The 25937-nt window shown below is 42.1% G+C and overlaps 1 protein-coding gene across 13 annotated transcripts in view; it reads right to left on the bottom strand.

Annotated features, from left to right (window-relative positions):
* The window catches only part of COMMD1 (copper metabolism domain containing 1), a 241566-nt gene that overhangs the window by 14880 nt on the left and 200749 nt on the right, over positions 1-25937 (bottom strand). Inside the window, exon 3 of one of the 13 annotated variants that reach the window (XM_045369210.2) lies at positions 14175-14280. The exons of the other annotated variants lie outside the window; for them this stretch is intronic. Coding sequence (XP_045225145.1) covers positions 14188-14280 — 93 coding nt within the window. The 3' untranslated portion in view covers positions 14175-14187. The remainder of the gene's footprint in view (positions 1-14174; positions 14281-25937) is intronic. 13 annotated transcript variants of the gene reach the window in all.

A 25937-nucleotide genomic window follows, 5' to 3' on the forward strand; every position in this document is an offset into this window, starting at 1 on the left:
CACAATCTTGGCTCACTACAACATCCATCTCCCTGGTTCCAGCAATTCTCCTACCTCAGCCTCCCAAGTAGCTGGGACTACAGGTGCACACCACCACACCTGGCTAATTTTTGTATTTTTAGTAGAGACAGGGTTTCACCACGTTGTCCAGGCTGGTCTCAAACTCCTGACCTCAAGTGATCCACCCACCTTGGCCTCCCAAAGTGTTGGGATTACAGGCAAGAGCCAACACGCCCAGTCCTATGTGTTTTCAAAACATCACGTCCTAGTTCATTTTACAACTTCTCATTCTAGGCAGGATTTTTTTTTTTTTTGAGAAACAGTCTCACTCTGTTGCCCAGGCTGGAATGTAGTGGCATGATCTTGGCTGACTGCAACCTCCGCCTCCCAGGTTCAGGTGATTCTCCTGCCTCAGACTCCGAAGTGGCTGGGATTACAGGCAAATGCCACCCCACCCAGTTAATTTTTGTATTTTTAGTAGAGATGGGGTTTTACCTCATTGGCCAGGCTGGTCTTGAACTCCTGAACTCAAGTGATCTGCCTGCCTCGGCCTCCCAAAGTCCTGGAATTACAGGTGTGAGCCACTGTGCCTGGCCTTTAGGGAGTGTTTAATGATTACCTGTTAAGATTTTCTGTATTTTGCTGGGCATGGTGGCTCATACCTGTAATCTCAGCACTTTGGGAGGCCAAGGTATGTGGATTGCCCAAGCTCAGGAGTTCACGACCAGCCTGGGCAGCATGACAAAACCCTGTCTCTTAAAAAAAAAAAAAAAAATACAAAAATTAGCCAGATGTGGTGGCACATGCCTATAGTCCTAGCTACTTGGGAGGCTGAGGCAGAAGGGCTGCTTGAGCACAGGTCAAGACTGCACTGAGCTGTGTCTGCGCCACTACACTCCAGCCTGGCTGACAGGGCAAGACTCCATCTCTAAAAAAAAGAAAGAAAAGAAAAAAGAATTTTCTGTATTTTGAAAAACTTTGGCCGAAAGACATTTGGTTAAAAAATTATTTTTAGGTGCTCTGGTTTGTGTGTGGGAACTCATCTTATTTTTGGCTAAGTAGAACTAGTTCCCATATGACAATGGACAGCATACCTGAAGAACAACCACTGAAGAGCTGAAAGGCAAATCACACTGAACGAGAAATAAATTTCACTTAAATCTCAAAGAAACCAAAATGACAAAACTCTTAGCACATTAAAAAGAGAGTGTTGTTGATTTTAGTTTGAAGTTCAGATTAGGGCCCCTCATCATTCCTGATGAGGTTCATTCTATTTGCAACAACTCATTTGCAAACAACTTTGATAAACAAACTACAATATATTTACATGAAAGAAACAGCGAGGGATTGAAGAAAAAAAAAAATCCACAGCTGCGTGCAGCGGCTCACGTCTGCAATCCCAGCACTTTGGGAGGCCAAGGTAGGTGTATCACTTCAGTCTGGGGAGTTCAAGACCAGCCTGGGCTACATGGTGAAACCCAGTCTCTACTAAAAATACAAAAATTAGCCAGTGTGGTGGCACACGCCTGTAATCCCAGCTCTTCAGGAGGCTGAGTGAGGCAGGACGACTGCTTGAGCCCAGAGGTCAAGGCTGTAGTGAGCTGTGATCGGGCCACTGTACTCCAGTTTGGGCAACAGAGTGAGACACTGTCTCGAAAGGAAATAAAAAAAGAAATAATAATAATAATAATAAAAAAATAAACAATGTCATCCAGAGCTGCCTGAACAGATGCACATCATTATAGGCTGAACAAAATATGCAATAGTACTTGCTTTCTTTTTTTTTTTTTTTTTTTTTTTTGAGACGGAGTCTCGCTGTGTCGCCCAGGGTGGAGTGCAGTGGCCGGATCTCAGCTCACTGCAAGCTCCGCCTCCCGGGTTTTTACGCCATTCTCCTGCCTCAGCCTCCCGAGTAGCCGGGACTACAGGCGCCCACCACCTCGCCCGGCTAGTTTTTTGTATTTTTTAGTAGAGACGGGGTTTCACCGTGTTAGCCAGAATGGTCTCGATCTCCTGACCTCGTGATCCGCCCGTCTCGGCCTCCCAAAGTGCTGGGATTACAGGCTTGAGCCACCGCGCCCGGCCAGTACTTGCTTTCTAAGGATGATAATCTACAGATTAAGTCGGGGAAACATCATAATACATCTAATACGAAAACAGGAACACAGCATCAGCGATGAATTTGAAACTCCTTGGCAGAGGAGGAAAGCAGAAGTGGTACTAATCAAACCAATTCTGGGATTGCAGTTCTTCTCCAACAAAACGGATCACCAACTTGTTCTGCCATCTGTCTATTCCCGGTTTTCTCAGTGTGGTTTCTCGAAGTTAACTTATGACAGCACCAGTAGGCGGAAAGAGGCACAGTCAGAAAGTAGCCTTTCTCTTGACCCTTCTCTAAAGAAAGCAAATAAAGCTATGTAAGGAGGGCAAATGTTGAAATGACCAAGGATAAGAGGACTTTCAAATTCAGAAAATGCTGATTTGGGGAAAAAAAGTTTTGGATTTTGTTTTTGTTTTTGTTTTTTTTTTGGCTGGGGTGGAGTTGTATGGGTTGTGAGCATTAATTTTACTGGGTTTCCCACTGCAAAACCTCTTTCTATCTGTTTATATCTCTGTTTATATATGAGGCAAGGTGGCCTCTTATTCTCTGTATTAGTTTGCTAGAATTGCCACAGCAAAATATCACAGGCTGGGTGGCTCATGCAACAGAAATTTTATTTCTCATAGATCTGGAGGCTAAAAGTCCAAGATCAAGGTGTCAGCCGGTGTGGTTTCTCCTGAGGCCTCTCCTTGGCTTGTAGATAGCTTTTTTCTCTCATGGCCTTTTCTTTGTGTGCAGGTACAGTTGGTGTCTTGTGTGTGTGTGTGTTTAAGGACACAAGTCATTTTGGATTTGAGCCCCTCTCCCCCTGCCCCACAGTCTCATTGTAACTTAACTGCCTTTTTATGTGTTTATCTCCAAATACAGTTACATTCTGAGGTACTGGGAGCTGGAATTTCAATATATGAATTTTGGGGGGATGCAACAAAATATTCCCCAGTGCTTAGAGGGTCCTGTGCTTATCAAGCATCTGGGTAAGTGTTTGTGGTTGATGGTGATGATCTCACACCTATTTCCTGATTTGCTGCCCATATGATACAAATAATAATTTCTGGTATTTAGTCCAGAAATAAGAAAAACACACATAGACCAAAGCTATCTGCTTAACTGCCCAGGTCTGCCAGCCCAGTTTGGCAGAAGCCATATCTGGTCTCACCCTCACTGAACTTGATTTTGAAATGTAATTTAATTTACGGGGACTGCCAGGATAAAACCTGTGAGGATGGGGATTAGAAAATGGCACAAAAGAAATCTCTCCTAATCCCTACAACGAGATCCTATTAAGTGCCTTGACTGCCATGCTATATCCCAAAGTCTAGCCCTGAAGACTAACTTAGGATCTGGCACAGCATCCTGAGAGAGAATAATATGGGAATGAGGGATTAGGAGAAAGGATTGTAGTCATTGCATGAAGTTAGTCACCAATCTCTCTAGCTCAAATAGCTTCATGCAAACTTCTGGAGGTGGTGTTAGGCAGACAGGAAGATAGGAGGTTGCTTTATTATCTAAAGTTGAATTCTGACATCACTTGGGTTGCTGGGGCCTTTGTTCAAATGCAATAATCATCCCTCACATTAACAATGTGCCTCACAGTTTAGAAAGCCCTTTCACATGCATGATCTCATTTGATCCTTAGAACAGAACTGTTAAACAGGAAGAGATCAAGCCAGAAGGTAAGGCACTTTGAATAACTGTAAAAATGACAGAATTTGCCCATCTAACCCAAAGCACATTCTTTCAGTCATATTTGGCAGAAAGGTTTTAACAGAAAATGCAATGGACTTTAAGGGCTTTGATATACTTCTAATCTAAGTTAGGGAGGAAAAGAAAGTAAGACCTCATTTACTTAAAATTGCACACAATTCTATAAACTTGGTTTAAAAGTTCCATCCTTTACAAAAGACAGAGTAGGTAGTCAGGTCCCAACTAGGGAAGAAACAGACTTTCTTACTTGGATACCACTCATTCTTTGAAAGCAGTGGAGAGAATAGAAAAGTTGGGGGCAGGAGTAGGGGGCAGGGTATAGGAATCACTTCTGGACCCTTGGGAAAAACGAAATGCCTAAAAAATGAAAAGCGACTAAAGAAAAATCAGCATGGAAGACAGAAGTAGGAGAGATTTTGGTAAAGTCTGACAAATTGGAAGACATTAGCAAATTCAGGGGGAGCCAGAAATCACACAAAATAACATAAAATAATGATGATGATAACTAACAATGGTTAACATTTATTCAACACATATAAAATGTCAAGCATTATGTGAAGTGCTGTACATGTGTTATTTCAGTTAGTGAGAATAATTTTATCCCATTTTACAGATGAGGAAAGTGAGGAAAGATAAGGAGTAATTTGTTCAAAGCCACACAAGTCGTAAGTAGCAGAGCTGGTTTTAAACCCAGATCTATCTGGCTTCAGGACCTGAGCGCTTAACTGTTTCACAATCCTGACTCACATCCATATAGAACATAAACGCCATCATTAATAGTCATTAAGTATACACATGTAAATGTTATTCTAAGATTCAGTTAACTTTAAGAAAGACTCAAAGGAAAGCAGGGTATTGCCAGTCTAACACTCACAGTCAACCTTAAGTAGCCTATAAAAACCACTTTATGGACAGGCAACGAGTACATCCATTTTGGTAGATTTCTAGCATGAATGTAGCAGTGTGATGGCAGCAGCCCGGCTGAGTTAATACGCGCATGAGACCCAGGCAGAGAAGCATGTTATAAAGAGACTCAGTTCCTATTATGAGGCAAGGTGGTCTCTTATTCCTTCTTTCTGTGGGTGTGTGTGGGGGCAAAGAGGAAGGCAGGGAGGATCCAGTATATAGCTACTTATTACCATCAGCAGCAGAACTGGAGGCAAGGTTCATTTTTGTCGTTCTTTTTTTTTTTTTTTTGAGACAAAGTTTTCGCTCTTGTTGCCCAGGCTGGAGTGCAGTGGTATGATCTCGGCTCACCGCAACCTCCGCCTCCTGGGTTTAAGCAATTCTCCTGCCTCAGCCTCTCGAGTAGCTGGGATTACAGGCGCATGCCTCCATGCTCGGCTAATTTTTGTATTTTTAGTAGAGATGGGGTTTCGCCATGTTGGCCAGGCTGGTCTTGAACTCCTGACCTCAGGTGATCCGCCTGCCTCAGCCTCCCAAAGTGCTGGGATTACAGGCATGTGTCACCGCACCCAGCCAAGAAAAACATCTTAACTACAACTTAACATAGTTTCTCTGTAAAATTATAGTCTCTGTTTATCTCACCAACTTGGTTTGGCAACTTCTTTACCAATGGAGGAAGCAAGAACAGAATATAGTCCTAGCTGAGATGCCTTAGTTGGGTTTTGCTGGTTTCTGAAGAATTTTAGCCACACTTATAAAGTGTAACACATCTGAAATACTGTTGTTATATAATTTCAAGCACATAAAAAATACAACAGGGCCGGGTACAGTGGCTATGCCTGTAATCCCAGCACTGTGGAAGGCCAAGGCAGATGGACTGCTTGAGCCCAGGAGTTCAAAACCAGTCTGGGCAACACGGCAAACCCCATCTCTACAAAAAACCACAAAAATTAGCTAGGCATGGTGCCTCACGCCTGCAGCTACTTGGGAGGCTGAGGTGAGAGAATCAATTGAACCCAGGAGGCAGAGGTTGCAGTGAGCCAAGATCATGCACTCCTGTCTGGGTGATAGCAAGACCCTATCTCAAAACAACAACAACAACAACAAACCCCCCCAAAAAAAAACCCCACCAAAATTATGACTCTCCTATATTCTACTCAGATTCACCAATTGTTCAATTGTTTATATTTTACTATATTTGCTTTATCGGTCGTTCTCTCACACACAACCACTTGCAAGTACATGATGTCATGCCCCTTTATCTCTAATTAGCTTAGTATATATGTTCTAACTTACATAGCCACAGTTATATAATATTGACAAATACTATCTAATCCAGTCTATATTCAAATTTTATCAAATGCCCCAGTTATACCCTAAATAGACTTTTTCCCAGAATCAAATCTATAATCACACACTGGATTTAGATGTCATAACTCTTTTATCTTTTACTCACACTATTATTCCCACATTGAATGTCCTCACTACTTCTTTATCTTTCAAGGCCTAGATTAAGTTCCATTTTCTTAATGAAGATTTTCCTGATACTCCAGTCAAACAGGACTCTCCCTCCTCTGAATTAGTGGAAAATTTAATGATCTTATAAACGTGAGAAATATTGCACACTATGTGTGTGTGTGCCTAATCTATTGACTAGTTCCTCTTCCCAGTGATTAGTGAACATAGGCTTTGACATCGTACAGACCTAAACGGAAATCTAAATAAAGACTCCACCACTTTCTAGCTGTGTGGTTGGCTAGGTTTTAGTTTCCTAATCTGCAAAAGAGTGGTTTTAACTGATTTAACAAATAAGGTTGTTGTGAGAATTTAATGATAATGCATTTAAAGCAACTTCACAGTTTTTTTGGTGGTAAAACTGTGTCTTACACCTCTGATTTTTTACCATAGTATCTCATACTCAACAATATTAAAAAATATTGGCCAATTAAGCACTATCTCTGTTTACTTTCCCAAAGGGAAAAATAAGTGCTTTACTCTGACACTAATGCACTGCACCCCTGGCAATCTAGTCTGACCAAGGAACCTCACCGCCAGCCTGAAATCTGCAGCAGTATCCTGCTTCCTGGATATTCCTAATGGCTACCTCCTGATACCCTGCTCCTGCCTGTACAACACATGCATTGGCTAGTGGAAGAATACCAGAAGCACCAGAGTCAAGTGTGTTCCTTTCCTCCAAGCTCTGGGCATGACACTGGCCAGTGCAGCAGAGTGGAGAGTATGACAGGGCACCAAACACAAACAAGACTCCAGTCTGGAGCAGCTGAGAACGTGAGCCTGCTTAGGGGACTGCTAATGAGCACTGACTAAAAGCAGGGTCCAGAGCTCAGGTGCAAACTCTGTCTTTCCTGTCTACCCATCACTGGCAATCCTAAGAAAGAAGGGGAGAGTATTCAAATCAAGCAATTTTCTTATAATCAAACTGGGAGATAATTTTAATATTCAAAAATAACACTGAAAAACCAGGAAGTCCACAGTTAAGACACCACTCACAGTTCATTTCCATAATTCCCCTGCCCTCTTGATAACAGCCAGGGAGGTGGTATGCAGAATATTTCCAATCTATTGTTTTAGTATAATAATCTCATCCTCTCCACCTCTGAGAAAATACCAATAAAATTATTCTGCTTATGTTCAGTCAATCCTCTATGTAAGAGATTAGAACACAACAAAACAAGAATTACAGCAGCTGCATCAATTCTTCAAAGTACAGAAGTATAAACCTCGAGATTTGGGATCAAATATAATTTGGGGTTTTCTATGTTATTACTCAAGTATTCTATCATTTTTCTGTTTTTCCTTCTGTCAATCAGGACTTCAAATGAAAGTAAAATGCTACCTAGGGATAAAAATATAACACGAAACAAACCAGAAAAATCCCTGAATCCTTCACTTCAAACTGAGAGGACAGGCCTCCAGCAAAGCTAATGGAAAATTATATCCTCATAAATGGGCTGTAATGAGGGTTTACATTTGCCATCTGAAAAGAGAAAAGAAAATTCTAAAGCAAAGCCTTTATATTTCTCTTCATCAATGAAGAGTAAAAATACTGTAACACAAATATAAAATGAAACTTCCAATAATTCTGCCACTTATAGAGCAAAGGCCCTAAGTCTGAGTCTGCCCCTGAGAAATACTTATTAAACAACTGCAGGCTAAATCAATGTGATGACGATGAACACACTATACCCTGAAGGATGTTAGCATCTATTTCTTAGAATATAATGGCTCAGGCCAGGCGGGCACAGTGGCTTATGCCTTTGGGATAATCCCAGCACTTTGGGAGGCCAAGGCAGGTGGATCACCTGAGGTCAGGAGTTTGAGACCAGCCTGGCCAACATGGTGAAAACCCCATCTCTACTAAAAATACAAAAATTAGCTGGGTGTGGTAGTGGGTGTCTGTGATCCCAGATACTCAGGAGGCTAGGGCAGGGGAATCGCTTGAACCCAGGAGGCGAAGGCTGCAGTGAGCCTGGGTGACAGAGAGAGACTCTGTCTCAAAAATAAAAATAAAATAAAAATTAAAACCATAATGGCTCTATCGGAAATTTCCAGAAAATCATATATACTTTTTTTTTTTTTTTGAGACAGTGTCTTGCTCTGCTGCCCAGGCTGGAGTGCAGTGGCACAATCATAGCTCATCATAATCTTGATCTCCTGAGCTCAAGTAATCCTCTTGCCTCAGTCTCTTAAGTAGCTAGTACTACAGGCACTCACCACGACATCCAGCTAATTTTTTTATTTTTTATTTTTTTGTAGTGATAGAGTCTTGCTATGTTGCCCAGGCTAGTCTTGAATTCCAGGCCTTATGTGACCCTCCCACCTCTGCCTCCCAAAGTAGGGGGACTATAGGCATGGGGTGCCCAGCCCATATATTCTTTTGTAGACATTGTTAATTCAAGGAGAAAAATCTCTTCTCAGTTCACTCCACTGCATCACTCACGAGATCTTAATATAATGCTTAAAAGTTCAGTGTATTTAGAGCATTTTGAAGATTAGGGTTAGAAAAGAGTCTTTGCATGTAAATGCTGTTCTGCTAAACATTTTAACTACCAGCTCTGTTTTCTTCAAAACAGGTACTTGGCTCTTAATAGTGACAAACAGTCATGTGAAAGACTCCTGGGGCCTGACATTGTTCTGGAGAAACAAAAAAGTTCTCACATTAGGGAACAGCACCAACTGCTTCAGGCTATGACAAGCCCCAAAACATAAATCCCTTCCTGCATGTTTTTACAGTGTTACTTAACATCCTGAGAGCTTTGTGCTCTTCCAAGAGTCTTTTTCTCCCTGTAAGGACCAGGCACACTGTTTGCCCTCTTTTCCCGTCTTAAGAGAGGTCTTTATTCAACATGACCACCCACTGCACTCAATATTTGGAATCAGAAAAGGCCAGGTTCAACCATGAAGAAACTGGCAAAGTCTCAGGACTAAACAGTAAGCCCTTCTTAACCTTTTAAAATTGGATTTCTGCACTTGCTTTTCCTGAAAATAGTAGACTTGCTGATGTACTGGTTCAAACACATCAGTGTATCTTCCTCACCTACATTACCAAAGAACTTGTAGAAGGCTTCTTACTGAAGTCCTGAATCTGACTATGAATACAATTTAATAAAGCAGTGCTTCCCAACCTCTCTCACTTCATGGTACACACAGACCTTGAAAAATGGCACCTCTTTGAAAGCTCTGAACTAAAGGAACTTGAAAGTATTGATGACTACTAATGGGACTATTGGGGCTCAACACCTCCCCCCCAAAGCATGGCACTTTGGCATGCTGAGTACTTTTAACTAAAAGAGACTGGATGGCCCCAGAAGTAGCCTCAGAAGCCAAGCCTCTGACTTTCTCCTGCCCTCCTGTCTCCCTCCCCTCTTTCCCGTTTCAAGTCATAGAAACCAGAATTCTTCTTCCCCAGTGTGGGTCACAGAAACTAGAACCCCTCTCCCTCAAAGCAAGCCATAAAACCTAAAAAGGTCACTCTCTCCCTTCTAAACCCTTATTCCAGAGGGTCCTGCCCCATATCTGGGAGGAAGGAATGCTACACAGACAGGCCAATAAGAATCTGAACAGAAAGGCCTTGCTGAGTTTCCCCCCTCAGTCGATTACCATTAGAATATACCCTATGTACATTTCTACGCAACTGTCCATTCTTTATCATACCTAAGCATAAAAACAGTTTTCCCTATGTCTTGGGATCTTCATTCTGAAGCCTCCCCGTCACATAAAGCTTTGATGAAATAAATTTATTATGCTTTTCTCTTGTTAACCTGTCCTTGTTGGAGTGTCAGCTGTGACCCTTATGATGGGTGAGAAAAGGTATTATACTTTTTCCATCTTTACAAGGCTTAGGATATGCCACCCCAAAATGTGCCTCATTAGCATAAGGATTATTTTGAGAAATTTGTAAGTGAAATGCACATCTATAGAGGAAATCTCCATTCGTAAAGGTATCTCCCTCTCTGCACCAGGAAAAGAAAGATGACTAAATCACTAGAGACTCAATCAATAGAGAATACAGACTTAAATCTGCATTAATAAACCTTACCTTTGTTTTATGGTGCTTTTTGTGGCCATCTTAGCTGCGCCTTTCCCCACTCTTTTTTTGTTTCAGAGAATGACAGTATTTAAGCCTGATGTTTACCCCTTTGAGATCTACCCTAAAGATTTACTCATCTCTCTGGGTTATTTATCATATATACAAGAGGTATATGTTATTAAATTTCCATTTGTTTTTCTCTTGTTAATCTGTATTTTTTGAAGGGTATCCCAGATAAGAACTCGTGAATGGTGGAGGAGAAAATTATTTTTCCTCCCTATACTACAAAAGGTTAAAGTACAAGCAGAATTGAGAGAAAGGTATACAAAGATAAACATATTTGCCATCTAACATGGAGACTTTAATCACATAAACATAATTGTCTCAACTTCACGTGGCTCAGGGTCAATGTCCACATTGCCTCACAGGGCTGATCACTCTTCACTTCTGTCAGACCTCAAGGAGAAAGGGGATGTCAGAAAAGCAGCCAGCATTTGACTTGGGGCAGTCAGTTGTCAATGTAAGAATCACAAAACTGTAAGTCAGTGAATTAGGCATAAAAAACTAAGTGTCTTATACCTGCCAGGCATAGTCGTAGACAATGGGGATTCAGCTTTAAATAATAGTGTCTGCCCTTCAGCCAGGTGTGGTGGCTCATGCCTGTAATCCCAACACTTTGGAGGCTGAGGCAGGAAGACCGCTTGAGCCTAGGAGTAGATGACCAGACTGGGCTATATAGTGAGACCCCATCCCTATAAAAAAATAAAAAATGAGCCAGGCATGTTGGTATACCCCTGTAGTCCTAGATACGCAAGAGGCTGAGGTGGGAGACTGACCCCAGGAGGTCAAGGCTGCAGTGAGCTGTGATTGTGCCACTGCACTCAGTCTGGGCAACAGAGACCCTGTCTCCCACCCCCGCCAGAAAAGGGCAATTTCAATAGATTATGTAGGGCTAGATGTGGTGGCTCACACCTATAATCCCAACACCTTGGGAGGCAGGAGGATCACTTGAGGTCGGGAGTTTAAGACCAGCCTAGGCATGTGATAGCAAGACCTCATCATCTCTACCAAAAAAAAAAGATCAAGATCATGTAGATTAATACTTTTCACGTCATGAGAAAACTATTAGCCACCTCCCAGGCAGTTTATTCAAGGAAATAAAGACAATGGAATAAATTACAGATAGAGGCTGACCCAGTTCCAAAATTCAATTCTCACATTCTTATCTAGTTGTTAGGGTTAGTGGAGTTACCTCTGTCCTTTGATAACATACAAAAACAGGATGACATCATTTATAGGGAGATCATGAAGACCTAGACAGTATAAAATTACAAAGCACAAGACCAGAAATCAGAAGACTGAAGTTATAGGATCTACTTCCAATTCTATCACCTAATACTCTTGGGAATTTACATAATTAACTTAAAACTCTTGGAGCCTGACTTTCTTCATTTATTCTATCCCACTTCATAGGGTTTTTAGAAAGTTTTAAGAAGGCAATAGAATAAAAGCACCTGAAAATATTTAAAGCATTGGACAAATGCTAACTATAACTGACTAATCAAAATGTTTATAAGAAGACTCAAATGAGAAGAGATGGGCGTAGCTACATTTAAGACCAAAATGAGTTCCTGCTCCTATATATTAGCTGTTTTAAAACCTTAGCTGCCATTCTATTGTCCCCAAGAGCTTTGGAGGAAATGGATCCCAAAAAATGATATCAGGGCTTACAGAGTGCTTTTTGGTGATTACCCTCAACCTCACCGAGCCAGATCAGAAAATTACTTTCTGAAAGGTTTTTCATTTCTTGGTATGCTAATTACTTTCAATTAAGAGATAGGAAATAAGTATGAAGTCACTTCTCTTAGCTATTAAGTCATTATCAAGCACCTTGATAATCTCTGTTCTTCTTGGAATACTGCCCTTTTGGGTATCTCTATCTTAAATTCAATTGCCTGTGGGACAGACAGGCCAAGTAGACAGTTAAAGCTGGCTGGGGCAATATGGGGAGAGTGAGGAGTGGTGGGATTGAAGTGCTGAGTACAGTATCATCTAGAAGGATAGTAACTTCTCAGCTCTAGCCTGTTATTTATAGAAAAGTGGGCCCAGTGTTGCCAGATCTTTGTTATTTCAAAAGATTACGGAAACTACATTTTGTAACACACGCCCAATTTTATTTTATTTGCACAATGTTTACAGTTATCTAGGTCTACTACAAATGGAAGGATATAAGAGCATACCACTCCAAAATATGCCACCTTCGCAGAATGATTTTTTTGAATTGAAGGCAATTGATAAACAGGAGAAATGCTTTGCCTAAAAGCAGAACATAAATCTCCTTTGTGGAAATGTCCCTACCTTTTATACAGGAAGGGCAAAATGACTCTTAATCACCTGAGATGATTCTAGAGTCTTATTATTATTAGCTCATAGATGGCAAGAGAGAAATCTGCCTAACAAACCTCCCTAAAACAACCCCTATATTTACCTTCCCTAGAAAGATCAAACCCCTTTTTTGTCTTGTACATCTCCACAATTTACCACTTTTTGTTAAAAATGGTATATAAGATCTCAGGCCTAACCACCTTAGGTCTTTATTTTTTTTCTATGAAGTCCTCCACATGCACATGTAATAAACCGTTTCTCCTGTTAATCTCTCTTCTGTCCGTTTAATTGGCAGGACCCCAGACACTGAAACTACAGGGCAGAGAAAAATTTTCTCCTCTCCTACAAAAATTATAGTGCAGAATTCTCTGGCTATGAAAGGATGAGTTATGTATTTAAAAAGTATTTTGCCTAAAATACTTTAAGGCATTGTGATGCCAATATATGTGATGCCAATGTATACTTTATCATTCTGATATGGGGAAGTAAATATTAAGCAGGGCTTTGCAAGCTAGAGACGGGAGACAGTTCAGGCTGGGCAAACATAATATGCAAAAATACTGAGGTAAGAAATATGGCTGGCATGCTAGGGGGATAAACAGACTCATTTTGCTGAAAGATAGGATTCCTTTTGAGAAGGAATAGGGCATAGGTGGGAAAAAATGTGAAAGACATTGAATTCTAGAGTTTTTTATAACCTTTAAAGGAAAGTCTGTAGATAATGGAGAGCCATTATGAGGAAGGGATCACTATATTTCATATCTTGTCGAGGGTTATGTGTTACTGTTCTTTCCATTTTTTCAAAAATAGAAGATAAAGTTGAATGTTGACACATAAAACTTAGAGTTCTAAAAAATTCCCAAATGAATGCCAGTTTAACCAACCACATTATAAGTAAATGCTGTTGGCAATGTGGTAGTCAAGGCTTTCAAAGCAAAAATTAAATGATCTCAAAGAGGCTATTTCTTTCTAATCAATAAAAACATTTAGAATTTAAAACCCAAAGAAAAGACTACTGGACAGTTTGGCATTTTGTCAGGTTCATCATCAGGCAGAGCTCTCTTCAACCTGCCTGAAAGTTGGCAAGAAGCTGGATGGAAAAGACTGGCCTCATAAAAGTCTTCAACCAGGTACAACAGCCCCAGAATGCATTGCCATCCATATTCACCACGTAGAGACATGCCTCCAGCAGCTCATGTTTCAACCTCAGAGCCACTTTTGTTGTCTTCTGCAACAAATGATTCCGGGGCTACCAGTCCAGTTGATACTCTCAGTAAAAATTTCTAGAGACAAATGGCCAGGAGAATAGAGCCACTGACCCTCACCTTTACCTGCAACACTAAAATACCAAATTCAATGAACTTTGTTCTTTTACAGAAAAATCCTAGAGGACAGAGTTGAAAAAGCAATATATACACTGCTAAATCACTTAAACTTTCCTATAAGACAATGAGGGAACCATTAATGAATTTTGCCTAGGTAAATAACATGATCCTTAAAATTTTAAGGATTTTAAGGAACACTAACCTGGTGGTAATATTCAATATGGCTTGAAGTGGTGAGAAAGATCAGAAGCAAGCAGGAAGACCAGCGTAAGCAGATGTAGAGCTGGCAATGAATGAGCATGGTAGACCTGCAGAATAGTGAGGAGGCAAGTCTGGGTCTCACAGGGCCTAGGGACCCACCAGGAACTGTTGCTACTCTTGCAAGCATGTAGATTAATATTTTTCTCCACCCTTCCTTTGTTTCTTGATTTACAGTCTCTCACACACACGAATGTGCACTTTCCACATAGTCTTGCTTCTACTTACCAATTCTTTTCTTTTCTCTCTTCCAGAAAACTTCTGCAGTATACAGATGGCCAATAATTAATACCTTAACTCAAATTCTACGTGACCTCTGTTTTGGTGCTCATCACCACCTGGCAGCTTCCCTAAGTCTATAAGTTGAAAATCGTGAGTTGACTCTATGTCTCAAAAACTATTCTCTCTGTCTGAGTGAAACTCATCACACCAAACCATGAAATACTTGTTTAGAGTGTGGACAGGTCACCCCCCATTCAGGGTCTCCTCTGATCTAATTAGCTGAGGCCAGTAGTAGGGTTGAAAAGCTGGCATGCTCTACCATTCACACAGCAAGGGTATAGGGAAAGTAGCTTCCTGTAGGTCAGCTGAAAGGGTAGGACAGACAAAGATACATATCTTTTGCTATAGCTCAGAAAAAGCAGAAAATAGAGCTACCCTGAGTAGAACACAGAGAATGTTAAAAACCAAGAATGTTAGAAGTGATGGCCATTTAAGATTAGCAAATACATATATAGGATTAAATGGTACTGATAGAAACAAATTGACTATTTGACTAAAAATGATGTATATGTGCCCCTTGGTCCAAGCAAAGTGCCATATATAAAGAATTAGTTTCACCCAAGTGAAAATTGTTCATTTTCTGCCAGGCACGATGGCTCATGCCTGTAATATCAGCACATTGGAAGTCTGAGGTTAACAGCATTGCTTGAGTACAGGATTTTGAGGCTGGACGTAAGCTGTGTTCACACCACTGCACTCCAGCCTGGGTGAAAGAGCCAGACCCTGTCTCAAAAGAAAAAAAAAAAGTTCATTCTCTAACGTATTTCAAAGGTATTTTAAATATAATCCCTGACATAGTTTGGACATGTGTCCCTGCCCAAATCTCATGTTGAATTGTAATCCCCAATGCTGGAGGGTTGATGCTGTCTTTGCAGCAGTAAATGAGTTACTGAGAGATCTGGTCATTTATTATTTTATTTTGAGACAGAGTTTCACTCTTGTCGCCCAGGCTGGAATGCAGTGGCACAATCTCAACTCATTGCAACCTCTACCTCCCAGGTTCAAGCGATTCTCCTGCCTCAACTTCCCGAGTAGCTGGGATTACAAGAGCCTGCCACCACGCCCAGCTAATTTTTGTATTTTTAGTAGAGATGGGGTTTTGCCATGTTGGCCAGGCTTGTCTTGAACTTCTGACTTCAGGTGATCTACCTGCCTCGGCCTCCTAAAGTGCTGGGATTACGGGCGTGAGCCACTGCACCCGGCCCAATCTGGTCATTTAAAAGTGGCAATCCCTCCCCTTCCCTCTCACTCATAAAAATTGAAGTTTCAGAGATCTGATGTTCTTATGATTTTCTAAGAACTTACAGGCCGGGCGCGGTGGCTCAAGCCTGTAATCCCAGCACTTTGGGAGGCCGAGACGGGCGGATCACGAGGTCAGGAGATCGAGACCATCCTGGCTAACACGGTGAAACCCCATCTCTACTAAAAAATACAAAAAAAAAAACTAGCCGGGCGAAGTGGCGGGCGCCTGTGGTCCCAGCTACTCAGGAGGCTGAGGCAGGAGAATGGCGTAAACCCGGGAGGCGGAGCTTGCAGTGAGCTGAGATCCGGCCACTGCACTCCAGCCTGGGCGACAGAGCCAGACTCAGTCTCAAAAAAAAAAAAAAAAAAAAAAAAGAACTTACATATTATGTAGCATTAATAACATATTTTAATAAATCATATTTAAGTTTAATAAATGCGATTTACTTTTAATAATTATATATAGCTAAATAATCTGAAACCCAAAACACAAACCCCCAAAATTAGTATAGGCAAGGAAGGTGACAGACAAGCAAGGATTTCAATAGAAATTAAAACTTATAGCAAGCAATTAAGCCCAGATTCTGACAATCATAATAAGAGATTTTTCTGTTTTCTTAGAATTTTTTTACAATTCAATCTACTATTATGTTATATAAATTTGCTTTTTTTTCCTTTCTTTTTTTTTTTTGAGACAGAGTTTTGCTCTTGTTGCCCAGGCTGGAGTGCAATGGTGCGATCTCAGCTCACCACAACCTCCACCTCCCAGGTTCAAGCAATTCTCCTGACTCAACCTCCCAAGTAGCTGGGATTACAGGCATGCACCATTATGCCTGGCTAATTTTGTATTTTTAGTAGAGATGGGGTTTCTCCATGTTGGCCAGGCTGGTCTCAAACTCTTGACCTCAGGTGATCCGCTCACCTCGGCCTCTCAAAGTGCTGGGATTACAGGCATGAGCCACTGAGCCCAGTCATAAATTTGCTTTCTTTACATGGCTGTTTCTTGAACCTAGAAGACAGATTCTGTTTTGTTTACAGTTTTATCTCTAGCACCTAGCATTGTGCCTGGCACATAGCAGGCACTTCTGAATGATGACTGACTGGCTTGTGGGAAGAACATAAGAATGGAACAAAGTAAGGGATGTGTTTGCTGTTGTTGCTTTTTTTGAGACGGAGTCTCACTCTGTTGCCCAGGCGAGAGTATAGTGGCGTGATCTCAACTCACTGCAGCCTCTGCCTCCCGGGTTCAAGCGATTCTCCTGCCTCAGCTTCCTGAGTAGCTGGGATTACAGGTGCCCACCACCACGTCCAGCTAATTTTTGCATTTTTAGTAGAGATGGGGTTTTACCATGTTGGTCAGGCTGGTCTTGAACTCCTTACCTCAGGTGATCCACCCATCTCGGCCTCCCAAGGTGCTGAGATTACAGGCAAGAGCCACCACGTCTGGCCTGTTGTTTTCTTCTAAATTTGTTGTAGAGATGGGGTCTCACTATGTTGCCCAGGCTCACTGTGAGCTCCTGGCCTCAAGTGATCCTCTGCTCTGGTCTCCCAAAGTGTTGGAATTACAAGCGTAAGTCACTGTGCCCAGCCTAATGGATACAGTGAATATTGCTAACCCATATTATTATCCTATAACAAGCTTCATCAAAAAGAATTCTGATGGGCTGGGCAGTGGCTCATGCCTGTAATCTTAGCACTTTGGGAAGCTGAAGCGAGTGGATCCCTTGAACTTAGGAGTACAAGACCAGCCTGGGCAACAAAGTGAGACCCTGCCTATACAAAAAATACAAATAGTAGCTGAGTGTGGTGGCATGTGTGTGCAGTCCCAGCTACTTGGGAGGCTGAGGTGACAGAATCGCTTAAACCTGGGAGGCAGAGGTCGCAGTAAGCCGAGATCATGCCACTGCACTCCAGCCTGGGTGAGAGAGCCAGACCCTGTCTTGGGAAAAAAAGAAATACTGATGGCACACATTACAATTCTAATTATTGAGAATAATTTACTATAGATGATACAAGGTTCCATTTCTGTTTATGTTGCTGATTTCAGGAAACATGTATAAAGAAGCAAATTTTTCAAAAATTTTTGAAATTGCTCAACTGGTCTGCCCAGTGAATTATAAAATTTAACTAAAAGTTGAAAGCAAAGATGACTACATGCTAAGTTCTATATATGGTGTACACCCAAAACAAACAAACTCATGATAGCGTGGAAGAGATGTATATACTGAAGGGGCCAAGAGCCCTCTAAAAGTTCACTGAAAAAAACCACTGACATGGGGCAGATTAATAGAAGAAAAGGCAGACAAATCTATTTAACCTGTATTCACAGAAGCCTTTACAATGGAGAGCCAAAGATACAGGGGAAATTTTCCATTTTTGTGCGTAGGTTCAACAAAGTATGGAAGAGGTATAGAAATATGATTGGACAAAAAGGGTCTAACACCAAAGAATCTAAAACTAATTGAGTGGAGAAACTCAGCAAGGCCTGTCTGTCTAAATTCTTCTCAGCCTCTCTGAGTATGCATTCCTTCCTTCTGGGTGTGGGACAGGACTCTCTGTGGAACCAGGGTCTTATGGCCTACAGTCAAATAAGGGAGGTCAGATCATTTCTTTATGGCCAGTTTTTACATAGAAAGGCAGAGGGAATGTTAGAGTAATACTTTTAGGCTTTACGGCTGGCTTTGGGGACAAGGAGTTCTGGTTTCTATGACCCGCCTTGGGGAAGAGGGATTCTAGATGCCATGGTCAGCTTAGGGTAGAATGGGACTGAGAGACAGGAGAGCAGGGGGGCAGGAGGTCAGAAAAACTTCTGCTTTTTTTTTTTTTTTTTTTTTTTTTGAGACGGAGTCTTGCTCTGTGCCCCAGGCTGGAGTGCAGTGGCGCGATCTCGGCTCACTGCAAGCTCCGCCTCCCGGGTTCACGCCATTCTCCTGCCTCAGCCTCCCGAGTAGCTGGGACTATAGGCGCCCGCCACCTCGCCCGGCTAATTTTCTTGTATTTTTAGTAGAGACGGGGTTTCACCGTGTTAGCCAGGATGGTCTCGATCTCCTGACCTCGTGATCCGCCCGTCTCGGCCTCCCAAAGTGCTGGGATTACAGGCTTGAGCCACCGCGCCCGGCCAAACTTCTGCTTTTGAAGCTTTCATTTTGGGGTATTGTTTTCTGAGACCCAGCAATACACAATGAACTACAATTTGAAGTAAAAGGTCAAAGATATAATAGAAAAGTTCTAGTTCAGACAGTCCAAGTGATACAGAAAAAAGAGAAAAGGTTTAAGTATTTGAGTGCGTATTAAGTCTGACTGGAGGAATTACAAGTTTCATGAAGGAAATGGCATCTGTACTAGGATTTTCATAAGAAATATAGGAATATTTTGAAGCAGAGGGAATATCAAAAGTACAAAAATAGTACAGAGGGTGTTTATATAAATTTTTAAAGTCTAGTCTCATGGAAGAGGAGTTCAGGTGATTTATAGTAAACGTGAGATATCATTAGGCATTAGGACTTCATACTCCAGGTGATGGGAAGCTATGATACAATAGGAAATATATATGGTCTTTGTTTTATGGCTCCTAAAATCCTTGGAATCTCATGATAAGAGTATCTTTCGTACGCTAATGGGATGAGTGGTGGCTGGAGGCCCCTAGATAGCTTCAAGATGGGGCTGGTAGTCAGAAAGGCCAAAGCATGATCTGAGGGTTAGAAATTTCAGTCCTATAGGCTGACCTTCAGGGAGAGGAGAGGAGATGGAGATTAAGTCAATCACCAATGGCCAATGATTTAATCAATGGTGCCTACATAAGAGAGACTCCATAAAAACCCTAAACAACAGGGTTTAGAGGGCTACCAAGGTGGTGAGCACACTGAGGTGGTGTACCTGGAGAGGGCATGGAAGTTTTGAGTTCCTCCTCCATACCTTGGTAAGTAAAGAACTTTACTTCATGAGCTATTCTAGCATATTACTGAACTGGGGGTAGGGATCATGAGAATGCCCAATTTGTAGCTAGATACAAGTGTGGGTAACCTGGGGACCATATATATTTATAGAGAGAGAGAGGCAGGGTCTTGTTCTGTCACCCAGGGTGGAGTGCAGTGGTGCAATCAGGGATCACTGCAGCCTAGACCTTCTGAGCTCAAGTGATTCTCCTGTCTCAGCCTCCTGAATAGCTAGAACTACAGGTGCCTGCCACTATGCCCAGCTAATTTTTTAAGTTTTTTGTAGAGATGGGGTCTTGCTATGTTACCCAGGCTGGTCTTGACTTTTGGGCTGAAGTGATCCTCCCATCTTGGCCTTCCAAAGTGCTAGGATTACAGGTGTGAGCCACCATGCCTGGCAGGAACTCAATACTTTTGACTGGCATCCAAAATGGGGTTAAGACCTGTGGGGTCTCCACTAACTCTGGGTAGTATCAGAATTTAATTGTAGAACACCCAGTTGGTATTCAGAAAATTAGAGAATTGGTTGGCATGCAGGGGAGAAAAAACCTATACTTTTGGTGTCAGAGGTGTTATGAATAAAAGCCAAGAAAAGCCAATGAGGACTAAGCTCTCATTTTTTTTTAAATCTTGCCCAAATTCCTATCTAAGAGATCTGGGGAGTCATGTCCTACAAACCATAAATTCTTATCAGATGGGTTTTATTTAACCCTATATGTCATGACTTACTTTCCAATCTGACTCTGGCATAACGTATGAGACAGGCAAAAAAATCAAAATATTTAACCCCAAAACATGTTTCTCTGCCGTATCTTGAAAATGTCCCTGCAAAGCCATCCTTTGTGGGGGAAAAAACCTGCATCTGTAAAGAATCTCTATTAACACAGCTAGATCTTTTTCTTCCAGGCCCTCCCAATCCTGAAGAGATTAGCTAAAGTCTAGCACCTTTTAAAGATCTGAATAGGAAACATTTTTCATCTATTGTCTCTAAGGACAGCTACTATAAGACTTCAAAGGAACCTTGGTCTCCACAATCTTTTATCTTAACCTGAATATTTCCTTTCTATGGATTTTAGGTCCTTAGATAAACTCAACCAATTATCAAACAGAAAATGTTTAAATTTACCTACAGCCTGGAAGTACCTCCCTGAGCCCCCTGCCCTTCTCCCCGCCCCCTGCCTTTGAGTTGCCCCGCCTTTCTGAACCAAACCAAAGTATTTCTTAAATGCATTTGATTGATGTCTCATGCCTCCCTAAAATGTATAAAACCAAGCTGTGCCCTAATCACTTTGGGCACATATTCTCAGGAGCTCCTGAGGGCTATGTCATGGGCCATGGTCACTCATATTTGGCTCAGAATAAATCTCTTCAAATATTTTACAGTGTTTGACTCTTTTTGTTGACAATAATCTGGTGCACAAACATGTGGGGCCACAGAGAAGACTCAGGGCCCTGAAGGAGTTGCCTGAAACCGGAGCGAAGGTACTAGCAGGGGCCCACTGAAGCCTCACCGAGTTCTAGCTTCTCCTCTGGTGAAACTGGTAAGTCCTCCTGAGTCCTGGACCTCCCATTTTTGTTGATGCTCCTTGATTTATTCTGAGCTGTTTTTTTGTTGTTTTGTTTTTTTTTTCTCTCTCTCTTTTTTCTCCTAGGAAGTTGGTTAAAATCTTAATTTTGGTTTCAGAGGTGTATTCAAAACAGTCTTTCTTCATTGCCTTTTCTCTCAAAATTAATCTCAATTGGCTTGTCTGTGCGCACTTTGCTGAGGAACTGAACTGACACTTCTCGTAAGTAAATGAGAGAGTGAGTTCCTCAACTTCGAAGAGAAAGGACATTTTGCTCCTCCCAGTCAAAAGGTACCCCTGGGTGACCGGGGACCTTGTGGGAGTGTCTGGGGGGTTGACTGTCTGTGACATGCAGCAGCCCTATAGGAAACTCCCCAACAAATATTAATTTAAGAAGGCTTGTCCAGGAAACGCATGTAAGGGCTGGTCAGCCAGTGTTTGGAGCCCTCTCAGAGGTGACAGATCTCTGAAGAGAGAAACTGAGACACGTAAGAGGGTAGAAACGACTCAGTGTTGAAACACTGTAAAGTGCTGCCCACAAGCAGCACATATCATCCACCACACAAAAGCCTTAGGCCACAGGTCAGTTGCTCTTAAAAAAAAAAAAAAAAAAAAAAAAAAAGAGAGAGAGATGGCAAATAAACCCACCAAAAGAGAGGAAAGGCAAGGAGAGCAGTCCCCAGCAGGCACCCCAGCTGGGTTTATGTTTAATAATTATGGTGCCTTGACTTGCAAGTATTTATGTAAATGGGAAGATCTTACTAAAGATGACCTAGGTCTAAGGTTTCCAAAATGGGGAACTTTTGATATCCCTAAATTGGTTTTCTTGTGTGCTAGATTAGAAACATTGGCTCCCACATCAAAGTAAATGAATGGGAATCATACTTAGCTGGCACCTAGAATCATCAAAAAGAGGAAATGATAAGCTTGCCTCCCTTCAGGAAGTTAACAAAAAAAAATTTTTGAAACTGTCTCGCCACTTCTGAAATCAGGAAGGCTCCAGAAACTGTCTCCCCTTCTGCTCCTCCTGACTCTCCGCTCTCTCAGAACTTCCTTGTCCAGACAATTTCATTTTTCCTTCTCCCTCCCCTACTCCCTTGCCTCAAGCCACAGGGGGACCAGAAATAGCTGGAGAAAATAATATAGTAGTTGCTCCTTTTAGGGGAAAACCTATAGGCAGAGGGGATCCTAGCATAATGTACATCACCTGGACGAAATCAGAGTTAAAGGCCTTGGTACCTGGATTCTCCGATCGGACTGAAGATCCATTTGGGTTTGCTAAGGAATTCCAATTAACACTTAAGACTTATGATCCAGGGTTCTCTGACCTGTATCAGCTGATTGAGTTACTGGTCCCCAGAACAAAGCTGAAGAATGGTTTAGAGTAGCAGATTGGCAACAGCCTTTAGAAGATTTTGACAAAGGCCGGGCGCGGTGGCTCAAGCCTGTAATCCCAGCACTTTGGGAGGCCGAGACGGGCGGATCACAAGGTCAGGAGATCGAGACCATCCTGGCTAACACGGCGAAACCCCGTCTCTACTAAAAACACAAAAAAAATTAGCCGGGCGAGGTGGCGGCGCCTGTGGTCCCAGCTACTTGGGAGGCTGAGGCAGGAGAATGGCGGGAACCCGGGAGGCGGAGCTTGCAGTGAGCTGAGATCTGGCCACTGCACTCCAGCCTGGGCGACAGAGCGAGACTCCGTCTCAAAAAAAAAAAAAGAAGATTTTGACAAAACAGATGCTGCTGGAAGACAGAAATGCAGCGAGCTTTGCAATCGCCTCTGTGAAACTACCACAGATACTCCCCAAGGTTATAGATTGGGCAAAGGTGAAACAATGTAAAATACACCCAAACAAAATCGTGCCTGACTTTTATATCAGGTTTGAAAAGACATTCAAACAGTTTTCAGGAATACCCCTGGGGAAAGTAAGTGACACCTCACTAAATTCTGGGTTTATGCAGAGTTTAGATAAGGAGTTAGCAAACCTAATAAAGAGGAATAAATGTGGCTTGGGCTTCCTTGCCCACCAGCCACCTAGTCAACCCTAGCTGAGCTAGCTGTCACAATCGTTAAGAAAGAAAAGGAGGCCAGGTATGGTGGCTCATGCCTGTAATCCCAGCACTTTGGGAGGCTGAGGCGGGTGGATCACTTGAGGCCAGGAGTTCGAGACCAGCCTGGCCAATATGGTGAAACCCTGTCTCTACTAAAAACAAAAAATTAGCTGCGTGTGGTGGTGCACGCCTATAATCCCAGCTACTCGGGAGGCTGAGGCAGGAGAATCTTGCTTGAACACAGGAGGCAGAGGTGGCAGTGAGCCAAGATCGCGCCATTGCACTCCAGCGTGGGCAACAGAGTGAGACTCTGTCTCAAAAAAAAAAAAAAAAAGAAAAGGAAACAGTCTCTAAAATCATGAGTTTACAACTAAAACAACTTAGCAACCAAGTTGGGAGTATGCAAGGGTCCCATGGTCCCCAGAGATCTAAGCGTCCCCCAAGAGGAAGCAATTTGCCACTATTGCAAAAAGAAAGAATATTTTAAAAAAGAATGCAAAAAACTTAAATGGGCTCTTGCACAAAGAGAGCTAAGAGCCCCAGAGGAAGGCACCAGAACAACTCAAAAACCAGAAGAGGGATGCTCTGAGGGAATAGAGAGGGTTTCCCCCCTACTTCTAACTAATGCTTTAGGAGAAGTAGAAATAGCCATAAATGGGGAAAATACCAGAGCCCTTGTCGACACCAGCGCTACACTGTCAGTCCTCAAGCCTACCTTGAGTAAAAACCCTCTCCCTCGGAGTAAAGAAAAAGTCCAAATGGTAGAGGTTTCAAACTCTTATTATAGCCTTTAAATCAAATCCCCTTCAATCTTAATTAGGAGAACTAGTGGGGCATCACTTTTTCTTATAGTAGATAGTGCCCCCATACACATACTAGGATGGGATTTCCTAGAGACCCATAATGCTCACATCTCATTTTCACAGAAGGGAGAAATGATTCTCAACTTGGGAGATGCAGAAGACTTACAAAAGCCCACATGTATATTATGCTTGTGAAAGTTAATCAAGATTCTGGACAGGAAGAATTAGAGCCTTTCTTATCTAAGGTACCAGACTCCCTATGGGCAAACTCTTCCATAGATACTGGGAGAATTCAGTCAGCAATCCCTATAGAGATAACCCTAAGTAAATCCAAACCCTGGCCAAACATAAGGCAATATCCCCGAAGACCTGAAGCCTTACTAGGAATCAAACCAAGCATTCAGGACGATTTAGACAAAGGACTCATAATACCCTGCACCAGCCCTTGCAATACACCAGTTCTCCCAGTTAAAAAGCCAAATGGGAAAGGCTGGAGATTTGTTCAAGACCTAAGAGCTATAAATAAAACAATAATTCCTAGACACCCTGTTGTTCCTAACCCCTACACCTTATTGTCCAATATTCCTATCACTGCCAGCCACTTCTCTGTTATTGATTTATGTAGTGCATTCTTCAGCATACCTGTGGGGCAAAATAGCCAGTATCGTTTTGCTTTCACTTGGGAAAATCACCAATACACGTGGACAGTCTTACCCCAGGGCTACTCAGAAAGTCCTACTTATTTTTCTCAAATACTAAAGCCAGATTTAGATGACACTAAATTTCCAAATGAATCTAGTATGTGATTTATTGTTATGCTCATCTTCCCTACCAAAATGCAGAGAAGATACTGTCCACCAATTACAATGGCTTGGTTTTAGGGGACACAAAGTGTCAAAAGATAAATTACAATTTTACCTCCCCAAGTTAAATATTTGGGACATATGATTTCCCCAAGGGGGCTATTAATAAACGCTGAGGGAATCTCTGCTATTATGACCTTTCCCCTGCCCAAAACTAAAAAACAATTAAGAGGATTCTTAGGGTTAACAGGCGATTGCAGGAGTTGGATTCCAAACTACTCCTTAATGGCCCAACCCCTATATAAAAATCTGTAACAGACCCAGGTGGACCCAATCCACTGGGAAGAGGGGGAAAAATACAACACATAGAAGATCTAAAACAGGCTCTCACCCAAGCACCTGCTCTAGGCCACCCCAATTACAGTCTTCTTTTTACCCTCTTTGAACATGAAATAAATGAGAATGCTCTAGGAATATTAACTCAAAAACATGGTGACTTCTTGTTGAGAGCTGTTCATTCTAAAATGTAGTGAAATTCAATCTAGTTCTGCTGATAAAGATCATCAGTTTTGAAAGGTTACTGATTTTTCTCTTCCCTTAGTTTTTTGCCCAATATATGGAGAAAAGTAACAGTCGATCTTTTTTTTTTTCTTTTTTCTTTTCTTTTTCTTTTTCTTTTTTGAGATGGAGTCCCGCTCTGTCGCCCAGGCTGGGGAGCAGCGGCGCGATCTCGGCTCACTGCAAGCTCCGCCTCCCGGGTTCACGCCATTCTCCTGCCTCTCGAGTAGCTGGGACTACAGACGCCCACCACCACGCCCAGCTAATTTTTTGTATTTTTAGTAGAGACTGGGTTTCACTGTGTTAGCCAGGATGGTCTCGATTTCCTGACCTCGTCATCCGCCCACCTCGGCCTCCCAAAGTGCCGGGATTACAGGCGTGAGCCACCGCGCCCGGCCCAGTAACAGTCAATCTTAACATTTTGTTTTCATTGTTTTTTAATAAAGCTGCTAGGCAGTGGTGCAGCA

This window comes from Macaca fascicularis, chromosome 13 (assembly GCF_037993035.2).
Source record: "Macaca fascicularis isolate 582-1 chromosome 13, T2T-MFA8v1.1".
Taxonomy (NCBI): domain Eukaryota; kingdom Metazoa; phylum Chordata; class Mammalia; order Primates; family Cercopithecidae; genus Macaca; species Macaca fascicularis.